This window comes from Protomyctophum bolini (assembly GCF_963924005.1).
Source record: "Protomyctophum bolini genome assembly, chromosome: 15".
Taxonomy (NCBI): Eukaryota; Metazoa; Chordata; class Actinopteri; order Myctophiformes; family Myctophidae; genus Protomyctophum; species Protomyctophum bolini.
The window spans coordinates 35,209,677-35,236,129 of record NC_137876.1 but is presented as its reverse complement, the minus strand read 5'-3'; the positions used below and the strand labels follow the sequence as shown (position 1 = coordinate 35,236,129).

Here is a 26,453-nt window from a genome sequence, read left to right as displayed (position 1 = left end):
TGTCCAGTAGGAATAATTATACACACTAGAATTTCGCCGCCCTTCGGGGAGCTCATCCTAGTGTCGTTGCAGCGCAATATGGGAAGAAGGAAATTGCGGGAGTTGACAGACTCCACTTCATGTTTCAGCTGTGTTTTTAAACTCAGTAGTGTGCCCTGCACATGTAGTAACAGATGGGTTATAATTTATTATAATACTGTACTGCAGTCCTTAGTATTGCACTGTACTGTAATGTTGTCCTATGTACTGTACTTTACTGTACGTCTTTACTGTACTGTACTGTACTGTTGTTAGTGTTGTTATTGTTGTTTTTCTTATAATGATTATTATTATTATTGTTATTATTATTACATGCATTATTGTTCTGATGTGAGCTTGTTTGTAAATGAGTGAGTTTACAAAGAAGCTTATTGTCATTATTATTATGATTTTTATTATTAGTATTGTTATTGTGATTATTACATGGATTATTGTTGTGATGTGAGCTTGTTTGTAAATGAGTGAGTTTACAGGTGATCACATCTTTTTGCTCACATGTTTTCACTTGTATAAATTTTGAGAAAGGGATAAAGAACTACACACAGCAAATGCTGCAACTTATCAATCAATGGCACTGCCAAAATTGGCAAATCTAAAAAATATATATTTAATTATTGACATTTTTAGAAACAAATAAATAGGCTAGTTACAGTAGCTAAGCTGCCCACTTAAGCACCCTGACCACATTCAGCACAATGACATTAGCACCCCTGGCTAGTTACAGTAGCTGGCCACTTAAGCACCCTGACCACTGCAACAATTACATTAGCACCCCTCCCCACCCCAAGGATGGCCTATAGGTGAGGAATGTTGTTTTGCCAGTTGTAGATGGGAGATCATTAAGATGCTGCTGGATCCTGTATTAAGATGCATCCTTACTTCCTTCCTTTCAAGCAAGGGAATTTAATTGAATGCCTGGAATGTACCATTGTTTTGTCTGTAACTGTAGAGTTTTTTCCACTTTTGATCTAAGGGGGCAGAGAGGTTGATTTAGGGGGGCAAACACCCCTTTACCCCCCCCCCCCCCCCGTGGCGCCAGGCCTGCAAATCCAAAAGTAGTGTGAATATTTGCACTTTATAAAGTCCATGCACTGTAGTGAATAGCATTTATCCATTTAGATATATTTAATTACTTATTTTTACACAGGAACATAATGTGTGTCTTTACAATAACTGTAATGTAACAATAATACTAATAATGTAATGTAATAATTATTTAATTAACGAATTAAATAACCTTATTTTATTCTGAAGGCAACCGGATGTCTTAAATTAGCTAGCTCTCAAACAGGAAGTTCTAAATTTGCTTATTAGACGGAGCCAACTCGCAGGCAGTGCCTCAGCCCAGATGCAAGAGAGGATCGTTACAGGATTCTATAGGTCAGCAGTTTTGGTGTGACACACACGGCTTCCACATTTACCTTCATACTGGGTGAAAGTGTCCTTCCAAAAAATATTTTTTCGCTCGAAATTCTTATTCACAATGACATTGAGTTGAGGTGTTTGTGTTTTTAGGGTAATTGTTGCATAAGCGCTATTTCGCACTCGAGTCCCGTGACCCGGGCCATCTCCCGAGAGGATCGTTACAGGATTCTATAGGTCAGCAGTTTTGGTGTGACACACACGGCTTCCACATTTAGCTTCATACTGGGTGAAAGTGTCCTTCCAACAATTATTGTGTCGCTCGAAATTCTTATTCACAATGACATTGAGTTGAGGTGTTTGTGTTTTTAGGGTAATTGTTGCATAAGCGCTATTTCGCACTCGAGTCCCGTGACCCTCCCCTGTGTCTGAAGCAGCTAGCATGGAAGCTATATGAATTATGGAAGCTTTCCCTCCGATTGCACACAACCATGCCGTTATCCACGCGTCCATCCGATTGCTTTTAATGTAAATGTCCCATCCACTGAGCAAAGGCGATATAAGCGCCTTATTCATTCATTCGATTCATTTGGGTGTGGGGCTGTGCAGTGCTGTGGGCTTTGTGACGGAGCTGCTGCTGCTGTTCGAGTTGCTGTCGATGGAGCAGTATAGAGTAGGCGTGGCGTAGCATTAGAAGGGCGCCGCAAATTCACGACATTGAGGGGTAGAAACCATCCCGGTCGCGTGGTTCATCTAACGCGTGTGTCACTGTGAAGGACTGGCCCCAATAAGTGAACGTAGTTGACGTAGTAGACGCCAACATGACAATTTTGACGTAGGCTGTTGAAGTTGAGCAACAATAGCGTGTTTGACAAAAGTAATATTTATACAGTAATTAAGACATTTCTTTCAATGAAATGTAGCCTATATGTATTCTGGGAGCGTGCCGAATTTATTTTGCATATAGAGATGTGTGTGTGGTTCGGTCGGAGAAAGCTCTTGGATAAACGGCCATGTGCTTATGTACCCCCTGTCTATTAGGGTAGCAGGATACGTGAAAGGTTTGCTGTCACATCTGCCCTCCCTGTGTGTCGCCGCGGTTACGCATTATGACATAATTTCTTCAGTCATCAAACTATGATTTTTTTATGAAGAAAATGTTCTGTTAATTTTAAAAGTTCAAAAAATGTCACTGTGTTTCCTTTGGTAAGGCAGCCCCATTGCCACCAATCCATAAATTTTGTACTTTTAAACAATTAATACTAATCGTGAAATAATAAATTAAGCATTTAACGACTAGTATTAACCTTTTACCTATTGAACCCACTGGTGTCATGGTTATGGATGAGTACCTTTCACATTTGAATCGATAGATACGGTACTCGATACCTAGGAATTGGTACGGTACCATATTTAAATCTTTTGTGCCAGGGACCCCATACAAGAACTATTCAAAAAGTTTCATATTTTGTCAAGATCTGCTTTGAAAATAGCATATCTGCAAGCTTGTACTGTACATCTAATATTTTCAAGTAGCCAATGTATAGGTTGGTAAAGTGGTTAAACTTATTTTGATGCTGTAACATCATCAACATAGGAGGCGCTAGCCCCTCCTACTATATACAGGTTTAACGTTTGTTTTTAGTTCAATGTTTGAAAACACCATTGACAATGAAGGGGAAATTTACGTCATCTTGTCCCTAACACAAACATTAAATGCCATTAACAATAAAGATAACGTTTGTTTTGGCACTGTTTGTTTTACATCACCATTACATCACCTAATCATAGCAACATGAGTTAGACTTTAATATATTAGCGCCCCTCACTTCACACGGGTGTGATTTTTCTTATTCTTATTGTCACCTCACAACAGTGCATTTACAATAAAACCTTGATTCTCTTGATTCTTAAACCTCACATAACCATGTGGTTATAAGCACAACCAGTGTTGGATTTAGAAAGTCGCAGCATTGCTGCCGGAGGGCAACTAAAACATGCTTAAAAAGGTTTGTTTCAACCGATTGATGCGATACAGAAAACCACGTCTTACTGTGTACGTGTCTGTACGTCTATAGTCTACATAACTCGGGAACCGTTCACCCCACCAACTTCAAATTTGACACATGCGTTTCACACCACCACAGGGAGTGCAGTGCCCGGTGTCAAGTCCAGAAGTTCACAAGTCCAGGTTGTCCAGAACCAGCACAAAAGCCTCTGTCCAAGCTTTGTACAGGGCCCCTGTATGGCCATGTCCATATATGGAGCTGGCCTGTTCTGACATGACAATGTGTTCTGACATCTGCCCATACTCCATAGTTGGTCATGCCTGACAAATAACTCCATATATGGGCAAAAGAGGCCATAATAACTGGGTAAGACATGCATTTCCAACTTGCATCGTTCCAAGTAGGCCAGTACCCAATGGGCACCGATCTAGTTTTGTAAATTTATTTAAACCGCCAACAATATGACATTAGTGCCTTTACAACTCGCCTCTCAGCAAGTCGTTTTTGTTTTTATTTGGGGGTGGGAGGGGCAGGCAGCACTTTCCTGTTGGTTGCGTGTTGTGTCATTTAAGCTGCTTTGTTGAGCGCAGATCCAGAGAGGGCTCTCTTTCAACGGGCCTGGTTGAGCACAGAGAAGTTGAATTAACCCATTGAAAGCGGGAAAGCATCCGGGTCATTTTAGATTTGAGCTACTGAGAAAACTCTCAAAAGTAGCAGATATAAAAAAGAGCTTATAGCTACATCTGCAATTTTGGAATATTTTTGAAAAAGCTTTTTGTGTTTGAAAATATTTGAATAATTTAGACTTCTGGGAGTCTACCTGGCACAAAACATGTTGAGGCCAAATACATATGGTTTTCGGGGTCATTGGCTCAAAAAGGCTGGTTTAGAAGGCATTTGTAGAATCAGCCTCAGGTCTTAATGCGTAAAACAAAATGTTTTGTCTCAACAACCTTCTTATGAATAATCAATCAGAGAACAGGAGGCTAAAGATGTGATTGGTTGGTTTGCTGGATGGTCTATATAGAATTCCATTGATCTGCGTCCCAACATTGCCCCAATCTCATCCCGCCCCCTCCATCCATTTCCCTCTAGTCCAAGCATAACCCCCCCCCCCCCCACCCATAGGACCTACCGGACAGATCAATAGTGCTCAACACATTATTGACCCCTGCCTGGTACATCTCACAGGGATAAAGACAGAGACATAAACACTGGATGGAGAGAGGTGAGAGGAAAGAGAGAGAATTGTGTATGTGTGAGCATTTATGAGTGTGCATTTGTGTCTCTCTGTGTGTGTGTGTGTGTGTGTGTGTGTGTGTGTGTGTGTGTGTTAGTCTCTGCATTCAATTTCGTGCACGTGTATGTGTGGATATGCTATGCATTTATGTGGTGTCTGCATTTGTGTAGGTATGTGTCCAAATGCAGTCCCTCACGGGTGTGTGTGTGTGTGTGTGTGTGAGAGAGAGAGAGAGAGAGAGAGGGTACTAATCTACATTCTGGTTCGCACTGATATGTACCTCATCACCGTCTCCTTGACCTGCTGTCCTTAGCACAACGATAGAGAAGAGAGGAGAGGAGAGAGGGATGGGGGGGAAGAGAGGAGGAGGAGGGGGAGGATAGAGCGAGAAAGGGAGAGAGAGGAAGAGAAAAGCTGACGGAGGTGATGTAGCTAATTTATCAGCCCAGTCAAAACAGTGCGTTTCGCTCCAGAGCAACAGGACACGGCTGCTACACTCCACATCACGTCTGACAGACGAACACACACACACACACACTAAAGGCCCAGCTGGTACTTTAGTCTGGCACGTATGCATACCCCCTGCACACACACACACACACACACACACACACACACACACAAAGCTGCTGCCAAGGTAGGACTACTGGACCACACAAATGAAAAAACAGGAAGACAGTACCAATACACACTGTAGACACAACTTCCACTTAGCCAACACTCCGGAGACAAGGCAGACAAGCCAAAACAACAGGACGAGAACAAGGAGGAGAAATGGAGAAGCGCTCTGAGCCAGAAGAGAACATCCACAGGCCAACGTCACAACTTCAACTCCACCACAAGTTGTTTGTCATCAGATCCGTATATAGTATATATGGTGAAGAACGTCTTGATGAAAGATGAGACATGGGTGCCACTACTGGAAGTCTGGAAGAGTGCCACTACTGAGTCATACACAAACACGCACTATCATTAGCTCATGGTATGCAACTCAGCCGGCATGTATGCCCAGTGTGCAACACAGTGTATACTGTATATGAGGCTTCAGGATGTCACATTCGGATTGTGGCGTGGAATGCTGGAAAGTGGAAACCAGACATACAGGTGCTGATATTGTTGGCATTGCTGAGCAGTTAAGCTACTTAAGCTATGCGGCATTCAATATTTAGGGTCGGGGTGATATGGACAATATCAAATATCACAATATTTCTGTACAAATGCCTCGATGTTCAATATTATTGTAGGTTTTCCTGGTGTTGGTGCTTTCACAAAAGTATCTAAGAATAGTCACGTAAGTTGAGAAATATAAGAAGAAACATATGGATGGACCGTCATATAGACGGAATTTCTTGCCTGGAGCCTAATAAAGTTTATGTTCAGCCAGCACAAGCTCGTCGACATATAAACCATTTATTGCACTGCCATTGACGTTATACCCGTATTTGTGTAACATCCAGATGAGGAGGCCTTTCTCTCTCTAGTTTAGAGTGTTCAAACTCTATTTTCCCGAAAAGCGTGACTCTTCCTTCTTGTTTTCATGTTATCCACACCGCTCTCTCCTCCTCACCGACACTAGGCATTGTGGGTAAACAGCTAGATTAGCCAATCAATCTTCTCTGGGGAATAGAGGTGGTGGTGGTGCATGTGTGGTGGCAGCAACGACGGGGGGGGGGGGTGTAGTCAACGAAGAGATAGGGAGAGGGGGGTGAGAGATAAGGCGGATGAGAGAGGAGAGGGAGGGGTGGACTGCTATGTCGGGTGAAGGAGAGAGTAAGAGATATGCTGAAGGAGGGAGGCTAAAGAGCATGTGCAGAGAGGGAGAACTCAAGAGGGAGAGAGAAAACGCAGGGGATTGAGACAGAGACAGAGACAAAGACAGGGAAAGAGAGAGAGAATGCAGGGGACGGAGAGAAAAAGAACTTGAGAGGGAGAGACAATACAGATGAGAACAAAGATGCAAGAGACAGAGCAAGAGAGAAAACACTGTGTGTGTGTGTGTGTGTGTGTGTGTGTGTGTGTGTGTGTGTGTGTGTGTGTGTGTGTGTGTGTGTGTGTGTGTGTGTGTGTGTGAGAGAGAGAAGATGGGAGAGAGAAAATGCAGTTGGCAGACACAGAGAGAGAGAGAATATGCAGGAGACCCAGAGAAAACGCAGGAGAGAGAGTGAGAGATGTACTGTGCACCACCAGCACCACGGATGCAGATGTGGGGGTGTCAAGCAGAAACCGCAAGCTGTGAGAAACAGCGCGGAGAGGCTTGAATTGCACAACATGCACAGCGGGGGGAGAGAGAGAGAGAGAGAGAGAGAGAGAGAGAGAGAGAGAGAGAGAGAGAGAGAGAGAGATAAGTGACAGAACCACAGCGGCAGATGTGTGGCCAAGGGAGGGAGTGACAGAACAGGAACAAGAGGAAGGAAAGAGAGGGAAAGAAGAGGGGGAAAGGAATATGAGAAGCAGTCCAGGAAAGCCAGGAGGATTTTAAAACAAATTATTTTAAACACAGATGGTAATGTCAAGATGTTGGGTGAAAGATGCATAGTATCAAGTTCAGAGGAGAGAGGATGCAGTGAAGATACAGGTGAAGAGGAGAGAAGAAGCAGACAACAATCCAGCTGTCTACTAAACTCCTCAGTGTTAAATTTATCCATTTGCAACTCTGAGAAGAATGTACAAATGTAGCCAATTGGATCCTTACAGGTCCATTTGGCTCCATTTGTGTACTCCGAGTTAAATGAACACAGAAGATTTTACAGAGTATCCATCAGGTCCATCAGGGTCTGTGTAACAACAGCCTTCTTGGGCACTGACAGCATTAAAAGCAACTGGATACTTATGAGCAATAATAATTAGCCTGAGCCCTGACACCGAGCAGCTCTCCAGTTACACAGAAATAACAACATGAGGGAACTCCTGCTACCGTGCTGCACTTCCTAGCACGCCCGCTGGCACTTAAGCTTATACGCACAACGTAAAATACTCACTGTTCAACCAAGTCTGTACGAATGTAAAACGTTACATTTGTACAGTCTTGTCGTATACAGGTCCATTTGGTTACATTAGTACTTGGAAATAGACAATTAAAGGGGAATTTCAGTTTAAAGTACTTCTGGGGTAATTTTCACATTACAGAATCTGTCAGCACCACTGCCCTAAACTAGTCAAACTCAAAAAAGGAGGTGGTGAACTGAACCCAGGGGTAACCGAATGGGTTGCCAGATAGTTGTCCATGTCTTCTCAGCCTAATATGTGCACCTAACAGTTTTGTACATTGCTTCATTGCTTGATTCAATATTTAGATTTTGATGTTTGATCAGGCACACCCCCTCATAACCACATTCAATTTCAGTCAGTCAGACTCATTGTTATAAAAGGAAGGCGGTCGCACAGCTCATAACCACGATGCAATAAACTTTATTTGAATACCAACATTTCTACAAATAAAAAGTCTCTACTTCTGGTGACTGATATTGTCCTTATTTGTTTGTTTTTTGTTTTTATCCCACGAACCATTTTTTTCAACCAGTCAATTATCTAATGTAATCCTGGGCGCTACACTCCATCTGCCAACCTGGGGAGGGCAACGGACAGACCTCATGCTTCCTTCTATGCATGGGGAGTCCAAACCGCTTCTTTTCACCTGACAGGGAGGGGGGGGGGGGGGACACACACGGACGGAACACGTTATTCCAACCAGCTCCTTTCCCCTTCATCAGACAGAATGGGCCAGGGGGAGGCAGTTTAGAGACCAGGATTACTGCATGTTTTTTGATAGGGTACCTACCCTAGGGGACACACATGCCAACACCCTTTTGCCAACCCCACTTATGGTATGGGACAGCACTGATAATGGAGGAGAAATGACAGAGGAGATTCTCACTGCATACCCAGCGGGAATCGAACCCAGGACCTTGAGAGCTGTGAGGTTCCACCGTCTGTGACCCGATATCGTCCTTCTAATGCATGAGGAAACCATCATTTTTCACATGTTTTCTGTATGTTGCGTCAAGTCCATGCATGACATCAATGAAATAATATCCAATAGAAAAATCACAGACTCCTTGCATTAGGACAATATCAGTCACCAATTGAGTCTAACTTGGTTAAGTGAGGATTTTACAGTGTAAAAAGAAAACATAGCCTCACTGACTATGCATAAATGAACCTTTGCCCGTTTTTCCTCCCGAAGTTTTCCCCAGTGAGGGGTGGGAGGCTGGGGGGGGGCAAGGCAAGATGTGTCAGATCGCGTCAGATAATCCCCACATAGCCTTCCGTGAACCGAATTCACTGTAGCCTTTTCATAAATTATATTTGTACTTGTGTAAGTTTATAATAGTTAATAGTAGTAGTAGTAGTAGTGAATTAGCAAACTGGACATTGAACGTGTCTTTTAGCCTCGTGTTGTGCTCCTGTTTTCACCAAAGTTTTTATTTTTGTTGTTTCTCATAAGCGCACTCCGTTGTGCAGTGCTTCAACTACACAGCCATCTGCCTTGACTTGTGTGTGCACTGACTGCACCCGCCCGCTCCTTCCCAGCCCCTCCCACAGAAAACTTCCGGGAGGAAAGACGGGCAAGCGTGTAAACCCCAGGCACAGAAGACTGAGATAACACACCTCAACATGTTGACAAAATGAGATTGGCGGTGTTCTTTTCAACTTCCAAGTGACTTTCAATGCTTCTTTCCGCCCCTTCTCTGCTCTCTCCTTAGCGACAGTAAAATCCTGAGTGTTCATCATCACAGGTCCAATTTCACACTCTCGAAAGTTTCAATGAACGAACGCGCAGCATTTTGCGGCATGCATGTCTCTCAGCAGCTCCGTCTATTGGAGGCGTGTGGCAGAGAGAGAACCTGCGCTCCCAAGAGCAGCCTGAGGGGAATGGAGCCTAAATTAAACTGGTTCCATCTCCTCTGTTTTATCACCGTTAGAACCAGACAGCAAGCACCATGTAGCACTCTGATCCACATGGACACACGGCACACGCACTCACACACACACCATGTGGCAATCTGATCTACATGTGCACACACGGCAAACTGATCTCTACATGTACAAACGCACACCATGTGGCAAACAACATGTACACACAAGCGCGCAGTGCGCACACACCATGTGGCACACTGATCTACCTACACACACACACACACACACACACTCTCACACAAACACACACCCCGAATATACATGTATGTACCTACTCACACACGGAACCACGTAGCACACTCATCGGTATGCACGCACTGTACGCATGCACGCACACACACACACAGCACCCTACCCTAGCTCACTAATGTACACACTCACGCAGACAAAACCATGTAGCACACTGATCTACATGTATGCACACATACACACATGCACGGTTAACTAGCGCTCTGGCACCGATGGTGTGAAAGGCCCTCTCTGGGCTGGCTGCCAGAGCTGCTACCCCCTACCCCACCCCAAACACACACACACACACACACTCACACACAACCTCCCCAAATCCCCGGCTTAGCCCCGGCCCAGTGCTGGGATTACCGGATTAGAACTCTATTCCATTATCTCCCCACACTACACACACAGGCGCACGCACGCACGCACGCACACACACTTTCTTGGTCATAGTGGAGACAGGCTAAAGACAGATGCACACAATGTCAGTCACAACACATGACATTCATATACACACGGAAACATAGACATGCTTCACCCCACACACACACACACACACACGCTCTCCTGGTCAGCTGTAGTTAATCATCAAAACGGCAAAACTCTGGATTCTCCAAGTGCCCTTGAGCAAGGCAACAACACCCCTCACTGCTTCCCAGTTCCCACACACTACTCCTGGCACTGAAATGCACAGGGATGGATTATTTTCCAGAGAGTTATGGAAAGAAACACATTCTTAAGTAAGAGTAATTTTTAACCACATGAACCCATAATATAGGTGAAGATTTGGCGAAAACAGCTGATCCACAAGCTCATACCCTTTTGAGCTTTGAGATCAGCTATAAGTGGTTAAAATAAAGCTTGCATTCCACCCATGGACACCACACTTGAGTAGCAATTGGCTGCCGTGCCGGTCTGTCACTTACGTAGTCATGGAAGGCCTTGGCCTCGCTGGAGTGTTCGCATGTCTCCCTTCGGTCCGGAGCTGCACAGTACAAATCCCAGAATACACTGCAACAGGAAGAAAGGAGGCCAGAGGTTACTGAACGTGGCATTACCAGTAAATCATGTGTAACAGCTATTCATAACCCATTCGCATGCTCTCACTGACGGTCCCTATACACAGTAAGCTCCTCAGTGATCATTTAACTCCGATAGTGTAGAAATGTAACTAAATGGACCTGTAAAATGCTCAAGTGTAAATTTAACTTGGAGAGTGCACAAATATCGTGACATCTTAGACCAAGTACCTCAATGTCGATACTGTGACACTATTGTAGGGAATGGGATAACTACTTTCACAATACATGTACATAATGAGATTTTTTTTAATTAATCATCAATAATGCTTATATAATAACTAAGTGGGTAAAGGCAAATAAGACAGCTAAAACAATCAGGTAAGGTCAGAACATTATATCCCAGACAAAACCTAATCTGATATAATATTGCCATATTTCCCATCCTTAAACTACAGCATCATTTTCAATCCCCCACCCATCTTTCACTCATAAAAACACATGTATGCTCAAGTGAATGTGTGCAACATTAGTTTATGCACAACACGTGCACACATTAGTGCATGCACATGCACACAAGCACAGAAAGGAAGGAGACAACAATTCATTTTGTGAATTTCCATATAAGCTACTGTTGCAGCATTCGGTTGACTGTGAGTCTTCTGAGATGAGTTCACACAAATAATGACGTTGACACACACACAAACTCAAAAAGAGCGTGCTAATTGCCTGTGTTGAGCAGTGGTACCTGTCTAAGAGGTCCTAATTGAATCAGTGAAAGGTCTTTGTGTATTGATTTAATGGAAGTGCTATAAACCCAGTGAAACAGCGACACAGCTAGTAACGAGAGGCCTAATCGTCTATCAGGGAGCCATTTCAAATGCCCAGCAAAGAGCCAAAACACGCGCAGACTCACTCATGTTGGTGTCGGATTAGGACTGTACCTTGACAAAACTGCTTATAACATGACAGCTGTCATGTGGACTTTTTTTAGTTCTTTATTTGGACAGTCGCCGTCTCCCTGCCCCCTTATTTGACGTTCTTGCCCAAAATCCAAAACTGAGGTTACTTGGACGGAAAATTATTAAACTGCATTATTATTAAATTATTAAACAAAATATTTGAAAAACACCTTAACTTTGTTGAACCAAGTATTATTAACACATGAAAGGTAAACAAAGATTATGAGAGGTAAATAAATATATTTTATGGACAATTGCTAAACCTGTGGGCTTATGCTGTGGCTTAGGAAAATTATTCATCAGATTTATGTATCATGCCGAACATAGGCATGGTAACGCCCCGCCTGCCTGTGATTGGCCTACAGACACTGCCGCTCTTGACTGTCCTCCGAGCTCCGTCCGAGGTGGATATGCTGGATGCCTGGAATCCTGGATAGTCTGATGCCAGGTTACTTCGTGGTGGGAAATAATACAAGTAGTATGATATAAGAGAACGCTAATTTGTACGTTTTTAAGAGGCAAACTAATATTGTTTATGCCGTTTGCTTTGAAGGAATAATTGATTGAACATGCACGCCATAATATGATTTGGGTGTGTTCTAAAATAAACAAACATTATTGTACTATAAAAAAGGTATATTGTCCCATCATCTTTATCCTTTTTAGTGTAATAGTATTAGTTTACTATAATTAGATTAATACACGATAATCAACACTAACACTTTATTTACCCAAATCAAATCATAGTACAACATACATATTCAATCAAAGCAAACCGCATAAACAATAAGTTTGCCTCTTCTACAAAAATTAAACGTACAAGTTAGTTACAAGGCTGCATTCTGTCGCGTGTGCCAAGCTGTCATTCTCTTGTCGTATTATTTATTTCTCAATCTCACCACGGTGTAACCTCGCGTCTCGGAGGACAGTCAAGACGGGCAGTCAGTAGTAGACCAATCACAGGCAGGCGGGGCGTTACCATGCCTATGCTCGGACACAAACGGAATTCACACATAAGAATTACCTGGACTTGTGCTTTACTTTCCAATAACAGCTTTAATTTCCATTACCCCATTGACATAACATACCCATGAATTTCTGAACAGGTAATAGACATGTTCATTTTCATAGGCCTAGTAGCAGAGGTGAAGGTCATAGCAGTGGTGAACAGAAACTAGTAACACCCATTTAAGTTAGTGTAGGGTCAGTTTTGAAGAGGACATATTTAGGATGTCGCTAAAACTGGCACTTTTGGCAACTAGTGTTGGTCAGTAAATGGCAATGAGAACAAGGGCACCTGAAAGTAAGTGAAATAGCTGATGGGTGCTTAAGGTGACCCCTAAGGCCAACTACCAACCCTGGGGCACAAATGACAGGAGGGGAAGGGGGAGGAGGAGGAAGACAGGAAAGAGGAGAGGTGACACAAAGGAACTTGGAATGTAACGGGTTAATCTGCTAAAGAGTCTCTCTCTCTCACGTGAACAAAGGAGAAAGGGGTGGGGGGGGGGGTAAAGGGTGACAAGGGGGTGAGGAGGGGGAGGGGAATGTCAGGGGAAGCCATTCCCCAACCATCTGGATCTATTGTTTCAGAAGAGAAGGAGTGGAGGGGGGCACAGGCAGCGGGGGAGGTGGCAATGAAGACGGGGAGAGGGAGGGGTCACGCCCTCGGTGAGCAAGGCTGCTCGACCCCCGAGCCGTGGTTGCTTCAATATTAGCTGCCATCAGAGAACTCTTACATCTCCAAAGACAAGTCTGCTTCAGGACCGTGGTTGTCAGATTTAACTACTTTGAACAGGTTTCATGGATTCTAGAGTCCATGAAACTTGAATTATGTCTTCCAAAATATTTAATTTAAATATCAGGGCGACCAGGGTTTCAAAAACAATTAATTGTGCTTTGGGGCACACATACACACATACACACTGGGGCTACAGTGTATAATTCTGTGATGTACAACCTGGTGAATATTACGTTCCTAATACAAATCAACAGATCAATTGAAATCAATCAATCAAAGTAAGCAAATCCAAAACGATGTGTGTCACACACAAGACCAAGGAATACATAATATAACACTCACCACCACCAGGAATGGAGGAATCCAGGAGGCTCCCCTAATGTAATGTTCTTCTCCCATCGAATCTAAACAGAAAGAGGAAGTGGGACAGAGGAGAGGTCACTTGTAGCTGTTGGAGAGGATTATGTCTGCAGGTGCAAGGGTTAAGAACATATAATCAGTCCGTCTCAGACTGTCAATGGCCTCTGAGGCAGTGATACACTTCTGACCGTCTTCCCCAAACTCTGTAGCTTTCTCTCTCTCTCAGTGCATGTGTGTGCTATTCTTACTTTTAACTTTCTGTATCCCCAATTAAATGAGCACCGCAGTAAAGAGACAGAGAAGGTAGAAGGGAGAGATGTGAATTTCTGTCGAATCCTGTCACAACTGCTTTGTTGTGGGCCAATAATGCCGCTTTTCCACGTCATGGTACCGGCTCAACTTGACTTCACTCTTACTCTGGTACTTTTTTGGTATGATCTCAATCAAGGTTCCAAGCTGAAGATAGCAAAGGCTGACAGGAAAACACTGCAGACTACTGCTTCAGAGAGCATGGAAGCTCCCGAATACTGTAAAACCTTTAAACTAGCTCTGCTGTTGTAAATGTGAAATTAAACAATATTGAGTTACCGCATAGTCCATTTCTCAACTAAATTTGACCAGAAACTGTTTTTGTTACACTGTACAGGTAAAATAGATAGAATCTATGTTCAGATATGGATAACGTTACATTTTTTATGAAACTAAGTTTCCAGGCAGCATTAGCTTTAGCAATGTTTAGCATTCTCAGACTGTTGGATGTCACCGACGACCAGCTACATCGAGGGCTCCAATCTGCAGTGGAAATGTGGAAGACGAAGTAACACAGTAGAGTTAAGTAGAGTTGAGCCAGTACCATAATACTGACATAATACATCTCATTCACATTAAGTCTTTTACATTCATAAATTCTAAAGACCGTGATTTCAGGTCATATTAGCTTGATCACAGAACTCTGTGACCAGTGCCCTCACCTTTTTCATATCCCGTCTCATCTCCTCATGGGAGAAGTATCAGAGCCTTCTCTACTTCAATCAACGTCTGTGTCAAGTCATTTTAAAAAGGAGACATGAAGAGGACTGGAGCTAAGTCATGGCTGCCAAGGCCCAAACCTGACCTGCGGCACAGTAGAATTTTGCCTACAATGATAATCCTGGTTCCGACATGATTTTGGGAAACTATTTTATTCCGAGTGCACCTTTTGTGTATATATTACAATTACATCCATATGTTCAATATTTCTAAACGAGACCAGGCAATGGCCATTCTTCTAAAATGTTTCAAATTATTTTATTAATTATTATTTTATCAGTAAAACGAAATCTGTGTATGTCATTATGTGATTAACCACTTAAGGCCTGGACAGAGTCCGTTTGAGCCTAACATCGGGGTGAGTCAAACGCTCACAAAACACGCAAGGTTTTTTTGTCCATACAGAGTCACTCCATTGCTATTGTAGTAGAGTTGCGTTGCTGTGGTGAGTATTGGGTCTATGTGCAAACAAGTATTCGTCCACTAGATGGCAGATTAAACTAGAACTGCACTCTGTCGAGTGCCTACTTGTAAAACTACTTGCACACAAGTAGGCCATTTGCAGAAGTACTGTCGACCGCTACAAACTGTCAAATCTCAGCTTCTCTGTGAAAGAACGTTTGAAATATTGAATTATTAGGTTTAGCTATTTGCTTGTTTTTGGGGGTAAAAAAGTAATATCATTCTTTCATTACGTCATTAACAACAATCAATTACGTAATGTTGTAATTAATACGGATGAGTGACGGCATTCGATGGTGACGTATATGTCAATCAGTGTCGGGTTGATTAAAGGAAATGCCTCTATGTATATGTATATGTAAGTTGATTAGCGGTATGCTGTGGTTACTTTGCGTATGCCCCGTTTGATGCGTATGTATCATAGCAGCATATGACGTCAGGGTATAACTGGTACAACTAGCTCTCAATGATGACGTAATGTGTAATTGGTTTTCGATGGTGACGTAATGACGATATGTTTTAGTCTCGGGAGGACTAAAGATAATGCTCCTATGTATATACTATACATGCATGTAATCTGACACCACTGCCATATCAAGCACAAGTAGTCATTACGTCATACGCTGGCACGGCGCATACACACACCACTGGACATAACGTGGCCAGCCCAGGCCTGATAATCACAGACGAGTTTGCAAAGCAGTGTGCCGGCGATAGTGCCATCCTCTTTCAAGAGGGGTCGAGCAGAGGAGGTAAAGCCTTCTTGCTCTCTGGTGCTCTCAAGAGTTTATGTTGTCGTCTCCGCCAGGCTGAACGGCATGGACCGTGATGGACAAGACTATGTTTTGCACCCTGTCCATTTGTCTGTTCGTCCCTGTGTTCTTCCATCTGTGGACAGCTAATCTCCGGCACCGTTAGCACGATAGCAGCAAAACTGTGCACACACTCCCTGGATTCCAGAGCAGAACCGCTGCCCCAAATAGCGCCACCAGGGGCAACTAAACATGTTTTGACAGTACAGATTTTGTCCAAACATCATGCAAATTAGTACACATTATTTCTATACTCATTAAACAAAATTAGTCTTTCAGATTTTTGAGTGGTGCAACCACTCCTACAAGGGGAGTTGCACCACTCGGTTCAACTCGGTGATTTTTTATATTCCATCCTGATTGGCTAAGATTGACATCTAAAGTTTGCAGAAGTGGCTCATAATGAACGCAGCGTCCGATTTCAGTGAAACTTTGAACACACATTCACACACACTATGTTGAGGAACAAATGCCACCCTTTTAACTTTGCCTTATTATAGCGCCACCAGGAGGTCAATCTTTGCAAACCATTTGTTTTAAATTTCAAATTTCAAATTGTGTGTAAAAATCATGCCAATCTGTACACATTATTTCTATAGTCAACTGATCAAGACGGATGCGTCTGATTTTTCATATTCCATCCTGATTCCAAACATTGTTGGTCTACAATAACCTACCCAACCTGGCGGAGACCTGTGCTCAGAGGAACACTTTTTCTAGTTAACAGCCCTACGGTGTCAATGTGTGGTGGATGACATCTTACCTCAGATAGGAAGGTCTGTGCGGATTTCTGTGCTCCCACGTGTAGCAGGTACTCGTACACATATAATGCTAACCTGGAAGACAAAAGAGCTATATTTTAGTTTTTGTGAAAACACACACACACACACACACACACACACACACACACACACACACACACACACACACACACACACACACACACACACACACACACACACACACACACACACACACACACACACACACACACACACACACACACACACACACACACACACACACACAGACCAACGTTTCTCATACACACATTATATTTGGGGCAACCCACCACAATATCAGGGAGGCACACCACAAATAGATTTCCCCAAACTGGCACAATATGATACCAGCAGTGCTTCTCGTGTTGCATATACACAGTCTTCTATGCCGCCAGCTATGTAAATCAAATCCACCCCAGCCTGCCACCAACACAAATAACTTGTGTGAAACACTGACAAACCAAATGTCCAAATACTTAACCACATAAACCATAGCGTCCCTATATTCTGAGGCAAAAATAGCAGATGTAGATCTAGGGTAACAACATGTCAAGATATGTTGGGAGCTTGTAGATCTTCTCTTTTCAGCAGAGATTTAGTGTAGAGTGAGGGGGCCTAATATAAGACCCTGGGGGGACAGGCAACAAAAACAATTAAGCTAAATAGCCAATGTTGCCTTTACATACCCTGATGATATACCCACATTAGGTTAGGAACTTCGCTATTTCCCTATCATGATTTGAGGCCATTAAAAAAAAATCAGTCATAAGATCATCAGGGGATGTCTCGGGAGGGGGAGGGGGGGGGTGACACATACGGTAAAGATATACCATGCACAAGGTTAGAGGAATTACAGTAATCCGGAAGGCATCGTCTGTTTGAGATGGGAGTTGGACCTGTTGCTTGCAGAAATGGAAAGGTTTATTTGAGACTTGGGAGTTAATTTGTTATTAAGAGAGTTTAATAAAAGAACAGACCATTATTAGACAAAAAAATGCTTCCTTCATCTTTTAAAGAGGAAGTTACATTACAGTACGGAGCTCATTAATGGGTATATATTAAGAAAAATAACCTCTTGTATTTGGGAATCCTATGGGTTTTACCCAGATGCCAATGGTGAAACATTATAGCAATAGATTTAAAAGGTGTTGCAAGTGTGGGTCACACTCATTTATCAGCTGCAGTTTAAAATGTTCCATCTCCTGATTGGATGAAATTGGTATCCCGGCCTGAAAACTTATTTTCAGTTTACTAAACAGCTGGAGAGACCCTCTAGTGCAGGGGTAACCAACCGGGGGTTCGCGATCTACCGGTAGCTCGCGGGAACGTTTCCAGTCGATCGCGAAGTGTCAGACAGATCCATTGGAATAATGTCAGTGCCGCTCGTCACATGCAAATTAATTTTGAGCAGAGCGCTGTGGCTCTGAGTTTGAGAATAGACCCCATCGTCCAAGGGTGTGTGTGCGTGTGTGGTGGGGTGGTGGTATCTTAGCAACACTGAATGATCTGTCCCATTGGTCGTGTGCTCGTATCATGAGCCAATGGCTGCAGCTCTGAGCTTCCCAGACCCAGGTTCACATCTCAACTATTCTACACTACGTCATGCCGTAAAGAGAACTGACAGGTCAGCCACAGGGCTGCTACCATATTAGCAGCTGTGAGCGCTCTTCTCTTCTCGTGAAGAAAGCAGGACAGAGTTGTCAAATAAATCCCGCCGTCATTCATACTGTATTTATTCTCCGACCCGACATTAAAATACGGAACAACGTGCGTTCATTACGGCTCGTGACAGGCTGCAGACACAGAGTTGGGACTACTAGCCGATAGCGCCGCTGCTACTTCAGTTTTCGTTGTTCGTTGTTATATTTTTTATTATTGGGATTTGATCATTGATGCAAATTCTAAACATATGGATGCAGCTGCAGAAGTTGTGTTGCTTAAAGGAATGCATAGTTGCGTTCTCCTCAACTGCTGCGCAGCAACAACAAAAATATAAAAATGAGAAAAATATACTGAATATACCAGTCTGCAATGCAAACTAATAGGCGAGTGCACTCCAGGGCATATGCAAAGGGAAAGAATGACTTCTGTCCGTGACAATAATCAACGCTACAGTTTGAATTATGTACACATGCACACATAGAGCAAAAAATATGAAATATGAAAACTTGTTGAAGTACAACGCATGAGTCAAGTAGCTGCTTTCCTTTCCTCTTTACTGAGCCTACTGTCATTGAACTGCTGTCCGATAAAATGCAGGATGTGTTTGCATTAACTTCAGATATTTAAATGGAGATTATTGGATTAGTAAGTGACTGTCACCTGCAGGTCAGAGCTTAAGAGAAGGAATTTTGGTATCTTGTGAGCAGAGAATGGCCTTTTCACAAATGAAAATAATAAAATCTAGAATCTAGAAAATAGAACTCGTATGACTGACTCACATCTTAATGACACCCTCAGACTGGCAATCACTAAATATGATTTCAAAACGCTTGCAGATAAAGTTCAGTCACAGCAGTCTCATTAAAGGTGGGCTGACCCTGAGAGTATGTCACCATATCTGTGCAAATATATATGGTCATGTTATGCCTATGTCATTTGAACATCTGCCAATGTGAATATTCATTGAAATGAGAAACAAAATATTTCTAATACTAATTATTTCTAATTTGTCTTAATATTATTTGACATTGATAATATAACTTACTATAAGTATTTATTCTAATTTAAGCTTTAGTCTTTGTGTGGATGTGTGCACATGCATTGAGCCTGTCAGAAATAGCAAAAAAACAAGTGTTTTTTCTAACACGTTTTAGTGGTAGATCTTGGCTTACAATTGGGAATAAAATGGGCTCTTGGGCTTGAAAAGGTTGGTTATCACTGCTCTAGTGTCTAGTCTATAGCAAATATATAGAGCTATTGAGCAAACATAATATAACTGATAATTACACCAACGTCGTTAATATCAATGCCTCCTTAAACAACCCCCTTTTAAAAGTCCTCGTCTGTGCTTTGTGTGACATAATCAGTGTCACGTTGCGTTTAACATTATTATTAACACAATCCAAAATCATATCCATAACGTCAACGGTGGAGCAGAAAGCTTATGGCATATTATGGAGAACAGGGATGGAAAGGAGATGGGAAACAAACTAATATCTTCATCCAGGTTGCTTGTGCTGTGGGGCTCTGCAAGCGGACCGTATGGTGAATATTATAGAGCGTTTTATAAGGTCTTACGTCCCACTTACCACCTGGATTCGAACCACGGGTCTCCTGCATGGGAAACCAAACATCTACCGCTCAGTCAAAGGGGAATCCCACTTGGGCAGGAGAGATGTGGGCTTCTGGGCTACAGGCTGGGCTAGTAGAGCTACCCAGTACCCACACAAACACAACAGACCCAGGAGGGAGGGGGGACCCATGACAAATTTGTCACAAAAGCTGACAATATTTTAAAAGGCTTTTTGCCAGACTTGGTTTTCTTTTAAATTCACTACCAGTATAGTGGGCCACCAACACTTGGGGGGGGGAAATGTCAATTTACTGTGGTCTATTAACAGACAGCAGAACCATGCTGTGGAGTAGGAAACCCCATCGGCCTAACATTGTCCTCCTAACTCCTTCACTTAGCTGTGTTTAATAGGCTGTTAATGGACCATCAATCGACCGGCAGCGTGGATATGACAGAGCCCTGTGTGCCCGGAGCAGACTTTGCTCTGGCAGGCCAATAGACCCTAATGAGAGGGACAGTGGCTCAGTGTCATAGCCCTATCATTAGTCAATGGACAGATCAATGAGACACCGTCTTGAGATAATCAAGCTATCGTGGAGTTTGTTTCAACTTCCGCAAAGGACAGGGCTGAAATCTTCGAACTTCTGCAACACCGTTGTTCATGTTGTTCACCGTTGTATTGTTTAGCTGTTTGGTATAAAACTGCTGATGAGGGCCCGGACTGCTGGGCACTTAGGCTCCAAGCCTCCAATGCAACCTGACAGCATTGAGCAGATTTCAAGTTGCGGACAGTGGACACCAAGATACATTAATTTTAAACTGTGGACTCAGAGGCATCCATAGTCTCCCTGCAATGAATACCAGTTACAGAGGAGGCTATAGACAGAGACTGATTGCCAAGAACAGAAAAATGTGTTTCAGGAGATGGGGTTTAAACTAAAGCCATGACAGAGAATTGGAGTGTCATGATGCAAGGCTACCCCTGCTTTGATACTCATAAAACAACCACACCAACAATAATATTCCTTCAAGGCTTCACACACAAACCCATGCTGCATGCACGCACAAGCTGGCATCCTTGACTAAATACTGCAGTCAAAGTCTTCAGCTGTCTGCATAGTTTTAGAATGCTCTGCTGTGCGTGCGTGTCCATGTGCGTGTGTGTACAGTGGGCTGTCCTACAAGGAAGGGTAATAAATAGACACGGGTGTTCCCCTTTCACAGACTGTCTATCACACAAAGATAACAAAACAACACATAGGCATGCAGACACCCAGACAGGGTGACAGACATAGGCAGAGAGCATGAACAAACAAATAAGGACTGAGGTAGTCTTGAATTCTAAACTTCCTGATATGACTTAGTCACACTACTTCATCTTGTTGCAATGTAAACATATCTATCATGTTACACAACAGCGACGCATCCGGCAGAGGTGGTACACCCCCTGCACGTAACTACTTGTTTAATTCAACACACACCATCAGACAGGTTGCTAGTCATACAAATGACCAACGCTTTAGGCTCAAGTCTGTGGCTCCACTTAGGGAGTAAGTCACTCGCGCTCTCCCACTCTTGTAAACACACACACACAGACACACACACACTTGACCACTTTAGCCAGGGGAATTTGACCACTTTCTGAGGCTCCTGGTGATTTGTAGGTCACAAAGCTCTCTGTGACCGCTGGTGTAGAGTGTGACTCACTGTCACTTGTAGGTCAGTCAAGGCACAGGCCACACACACACACACACACAGTCACACACCTGCGTGGTATTCAAACTGACCTCTTTTATCACTGCTCCTCAGTACCATTTAGTGTACCTGTGTAGCTCAATTGGTAGAGCATGCCACTCACAGTAAGTTTTAACAGTGGGCGACAGCAAGACGAATTTTCGGCAACTACTGGCGAAAGGCGATAACAGGCGATGGTGGAAAAGTGGGCAGAGGAACGGCGGCCGAAAAGATAAAAATTATTCATATTTTGAGCGGCGTCCGGCGATAGTGGGTGATAGCCAATGAAATTCAAGCGACGCTCGCCGTTGGTCTCTGAGGTCTCCCGCTGTTAAAACGTACTGTAACACTGATTGGACCTGGACCTAAGTAAGTTTGGGACCAGTCAGTGAAGAAAGAACTATCACTTATAAAAGATATCTGGTAATACTGAGAGAGCTTTATAGGGCAGTGGTTGTGCTTTTTAAGACCACCAGTGCACATTTAGCTGGGGACCCCCTGGAACCCCACTTTGGGAACCACTGTTATAGGGGACTCACACTATGGTCCCGGTGCGCACTCGGGACCACTTTGCAGATGTTGTGGACGGTAGTGTGAATGATTTTGACTTTTGTCATGAGCACAGTGATCAGTCGCATTAGCTCAGACCCCTTAGTCATCATTACATCCAGTTACATGTGCTCAGAAAATGCGACACAAACTCACAAATGATTTACGATCACCGGGATGCATGACGGCTCACCATGGACCGCGCTCAAACCTTTTGAGATACAGCGCTTTAAAAATCCTGTTATAATAAGAGTCTCAATGGAGCTGGATTTTTAAATCCCATAGCTGGTGGGGACGGAGTCTCTCCATACTAACTGGATCAATGCTAAAAGGTAAATTGACAGTCGCTGCTTTCATATATGTAGTATACAGTTGTGTACAAACAAACGTAGTTGCTCCTTTAGGTACCAATAGCCTAGCTATGTTTATAAACGTAGATAGCAGCGAAAAAGTTAACATACCAAGGATATGTCACCTGATGTGATGTCACCGTCATACAGACAAGAGACTATGTTACATTGCGTTTAAGACCATCAGCGCACACTGCTTTAGTTGTGTATTGTTGTTATGTTATTATTATAACTCAAGGCAATGTCAGGAACACAGCCAAACTTTATTATTTGCTCTAAACTCTGAAAGTGACTCTTCTTCTGTAACATGACATTTTCTGTCTCCCAAAAGCCCACAAAGTCCACAGCGCCCCTCTGAGGCACATAAGTTGAATGAAGTGTACCCGGGTGCGCTGTTGAATCTCGGCCAATGTGAATCATGGCCAGCGGGGACCAGACAACCGTATTCGGGAACGGTTCGAATCAAACAGACTCAGTCAGTCTCAGTGTGAATCCCCTATTAGATAAAAAGGGGGGAAAAGGTCTATGGAATGCAGGGATGTGTTATATTGGTCATGTGATACCGGTGCATTGAAAACACACACACACACTTTGGGGGGGGGGGGGGGTTTGTCCATCGTTGAGCAAAACTAAAACTTTGACTTAAAGACAGTAGTTTAGAAGGTCTTATATCAGTGGATGGGAGGATTAAACTGCAACCCCCCCACCCACCCCTCTCCACACACAAACACACACGTATATTAAATTTTCATCTGCAGCCTCGTGTGTGTGTGTGTGTGTGAGTTGTGAGGGGGCTATGTGTGTGCATGCACCTGGCCTACTGCATTATTAAAACACACAAGCTAGCTCACAGAGAAGAGAAGTTGGTGAAGAAGGAGTAGACCAGCAGAAGCAGTGGTATAATGCATTCAGTGTGATAGGAGTGAAGGACAATATTGATCAACTTCATTTATACAGCACCAGTTAGTTACACAGTGCTATACTGATAAGCGACAACAGATAAAGTGAAGTAATATTGTAATAAAGTAAACTGATCATGAACATAAAAAACAAAGACTGTACAATAAGTAACACAGTGAGAAAGGAGTGTCTGCAAATCCTTGGTTGTGAGAAGTAGATTGATAAAACTGGTCTGGCTATACAGAAGGTGCTGTTTTGTGTGTGTGTGTGTGTGTGTGTGTGTGTGTGTGTGTGTGTGTGTGTGTGTGTGTGTGTGTGTGTGAGAGAGGGGGGTGGGGGGTGCCCTGAGGGGAAGAACAGCAGGAGGCAGAGAGGTTTATAGGAACAGTCGAGTCATGATGGTCAGGAGTGGAAAGGGGACAGAATTCAGCCATCATCAACTCATACCCATCCCAATGCTGGGAAATGGGACCACACACTCAAAATCAGTCTGGACTTCAAACATCCACCATGCTGCTCCTGTCCTCCTCACCTCTGACCTCTCCCTGGTTGCCCTACCTCCCTCCCCCGGCCAGACCTCATCTCACCCCTCCGACACCTAGGAGGTGACCCTGTGACCTCCCTCGCCCCTCCTGCCCCGTTATGTTCCCAGAAAGGGACATTAGCGCAGACACTGAGAAACCTCCCTGCTGCACACCGCCAGCCCAGTACACCTGACATCCTGCCCGAGGCTCCCAACAAAACCCCCTCTTTAAACATGGATGAAGTCTGCCCACCGTCACACACACACACACACACCACACACCCCTGATGCAGGGCTGAGAGCGACTGCTAGTCTGAATGTCTCAATAATTCAACACTGAAGTGAGGGATGAGGACTTTGAGGAGCGGAGTATGGGAAGTGAGAGTTATGGGGGTGATAAAGGCATGGAAATACAGAGGAGGAGCAGGAGGGGGGGTTAAAGGATGGGGTGGGTTCAAGCAGGGAGTTTGTGATGGGACTGTATGAAGTTTAGGTGATGAAACACTTGCTGATAATCGCACATGTTTACACGAGTAGTGAAAACTTTGTTCGGCCAACCCACTGACTGGGAGAGGGGGTCAGATGAGCACGTTTGTGTAGAATATCTCCTGTCATATTCTGTTAACTTATTCAACAACATTGCAAGAATAACTGCCATTAATTGTGGACACTGATCAGAGACTGATCCAATCACACTAAAGTTGAATGAAAGCATCCACAGGTTTTGTTCGAGGCAGAAAGTAGGAAACTGGATAAGTTGGCAGCCCAGCCATACATATACAGCAGCATTTATTTATGATGCAATGAACATTGACATAATTTTTAGATGATATAACATTTTCGGGTTTTATGATGAACGTGAACGGGCTGAAGCTGAACACTCGAGACAGCCAGGGATGAAAACGTGCGGGTTGTGAACAACAGGCATTGGTGGCATGCATGCAGACAAAGGGATTGGTGGTGGTGGTGAGCTGCTACAGTCAGCTACCCAAGCTAATGCCAGCCAACTTGTTCCATCACAGCCGTGTCAACAAAAAAAGACAGCCAATGTGACATTAATGTGAGAGAAACGACGAGCGTGATCCCCGCGTAATCCGGAACTCGGAATAGTAAGGACGAAAGCAGTGTGCGGGGCAGAAAAGTTCTCGGCGCAGCTCCCTCCGCTTGGAGCTCCTGACCAAAACACTCATGTGTGGATACAATGGAACGAGAGAGACGCACCAGACAGACATGCAGCATTTTTGGAACGCGGCGAATTTAGATCGCGTTCCTTCGCTACTTTGTAACAAAGCCCGAAACAGCTGTATCCTATTATTATCTTCTGCTCAGCGGGCAACACAAAAGATAGCTAGCAACAATGCACGGCGTCACCCCAATGAATGTATTGTTCCTCACACAAGGCGATGGAGAGATGGATGGAAGTGGGATCCCCATTATTATTAACGCACCACAGACAACCCCACTGCACGTCGTTAAATGCACTATTCTACACAAACACAGACAGACACACGTGCAGGAAAGCATTGTTTGCGAAAGTGAGGCAACTCAAAGACAACTGTATAAAAGGCTTGCCTTTTGCACCAGAGAGAAACAAGACAGACAAGAGTGAAACTGGTCGAGTAGCGTAGCTGGTAGAGCTAACAGCCATGCAAAGAAACTGGTTAAGAGTTGGAGGATGCAGAGACGGAAGAGTGTCACATACAACACAAACTAACAAAACAATCACTTTTTGCAGTACGCAGAGCAGCCAAAAGAGCTGAATGAACATGCATGCACCTTTTGGAGTGAGTGAGCTGGTCTCACATCAGTTAGCAAGTTTAGCTACCTAGCACATACTTAGCAGGATCTGTGTTGTGACAGTGCAATAATTCACTTACTTTTCTCTTGCTTGGCTATCGGAGGGGACCACAGCTCCTTTACCCTTGGCGTACATGATGGAGACTGTTTTGATACTTTATTTTATCCCACTCGACACCTGTCAAAGGAAGCTACCAGGAAAACCTACTATCTCCATAGCTACCCAGTTAGTGTTGGCTCGCTCTCTCTCTCGCTCGCTCTCTCTTTGCTCCGGTTTCCTTTTTTTCTACATCCCCAACATTGCCCACAAATCAGGCAGGGTTTCAGCCGGGGGGAACTTGAAACCGTCCGCTGGTGGATCTTTTTTTTTTTTTTTTTTTCAATCGCTGTTCCTGGATTCTGC

The 26,453-nt window shown here is 43.7% G+C and overlaps 1 protein-coding gene across 4 annotated transcripts in view; it reads right to left on the bottom strand.

The window, feature by feature from the left end:
* LOC308330087 (single-stranded DNA-binding protein 3) overlaps positions 1 to 26,343 on the bottom strand; it is a 57,815-nt gene extending 31,472 nt beyond the window's left edge. For all 4 annotated transcript variants that reach the window (XM_080784748.1, XM_080784745.1, XM_080784746.1 and 1 more), the window contains exons 1-4: positions 26,131 to 26,343; positions 16,944 to 17,016; positions 13,860 to 13,921; positions 10,725 to 10,809 (exon numbers count right to left, since the gene is read on the bottom strand). In XM_080784748.1, coding sequence (XP_080640874.1) covers positions 10,725 to 10,809; positions 13,860 to 13,921; positions 16,944 to 17,016; positions 26,131 to 26,186 — 276 coding nt within the window. In that variant the 5' untranslated portion in view covers positions 26,187 to 26,343. The remainder of the gene's footprint in view (positions 1 to 10,724; positions 10,810 to 13,859; positions 13,922 to 16,943; positions 17,017 to 26,130) is intronic.
* Between the last annotated feature and the right edge of the window lie 110 nt (positions 26,344 to 26,453).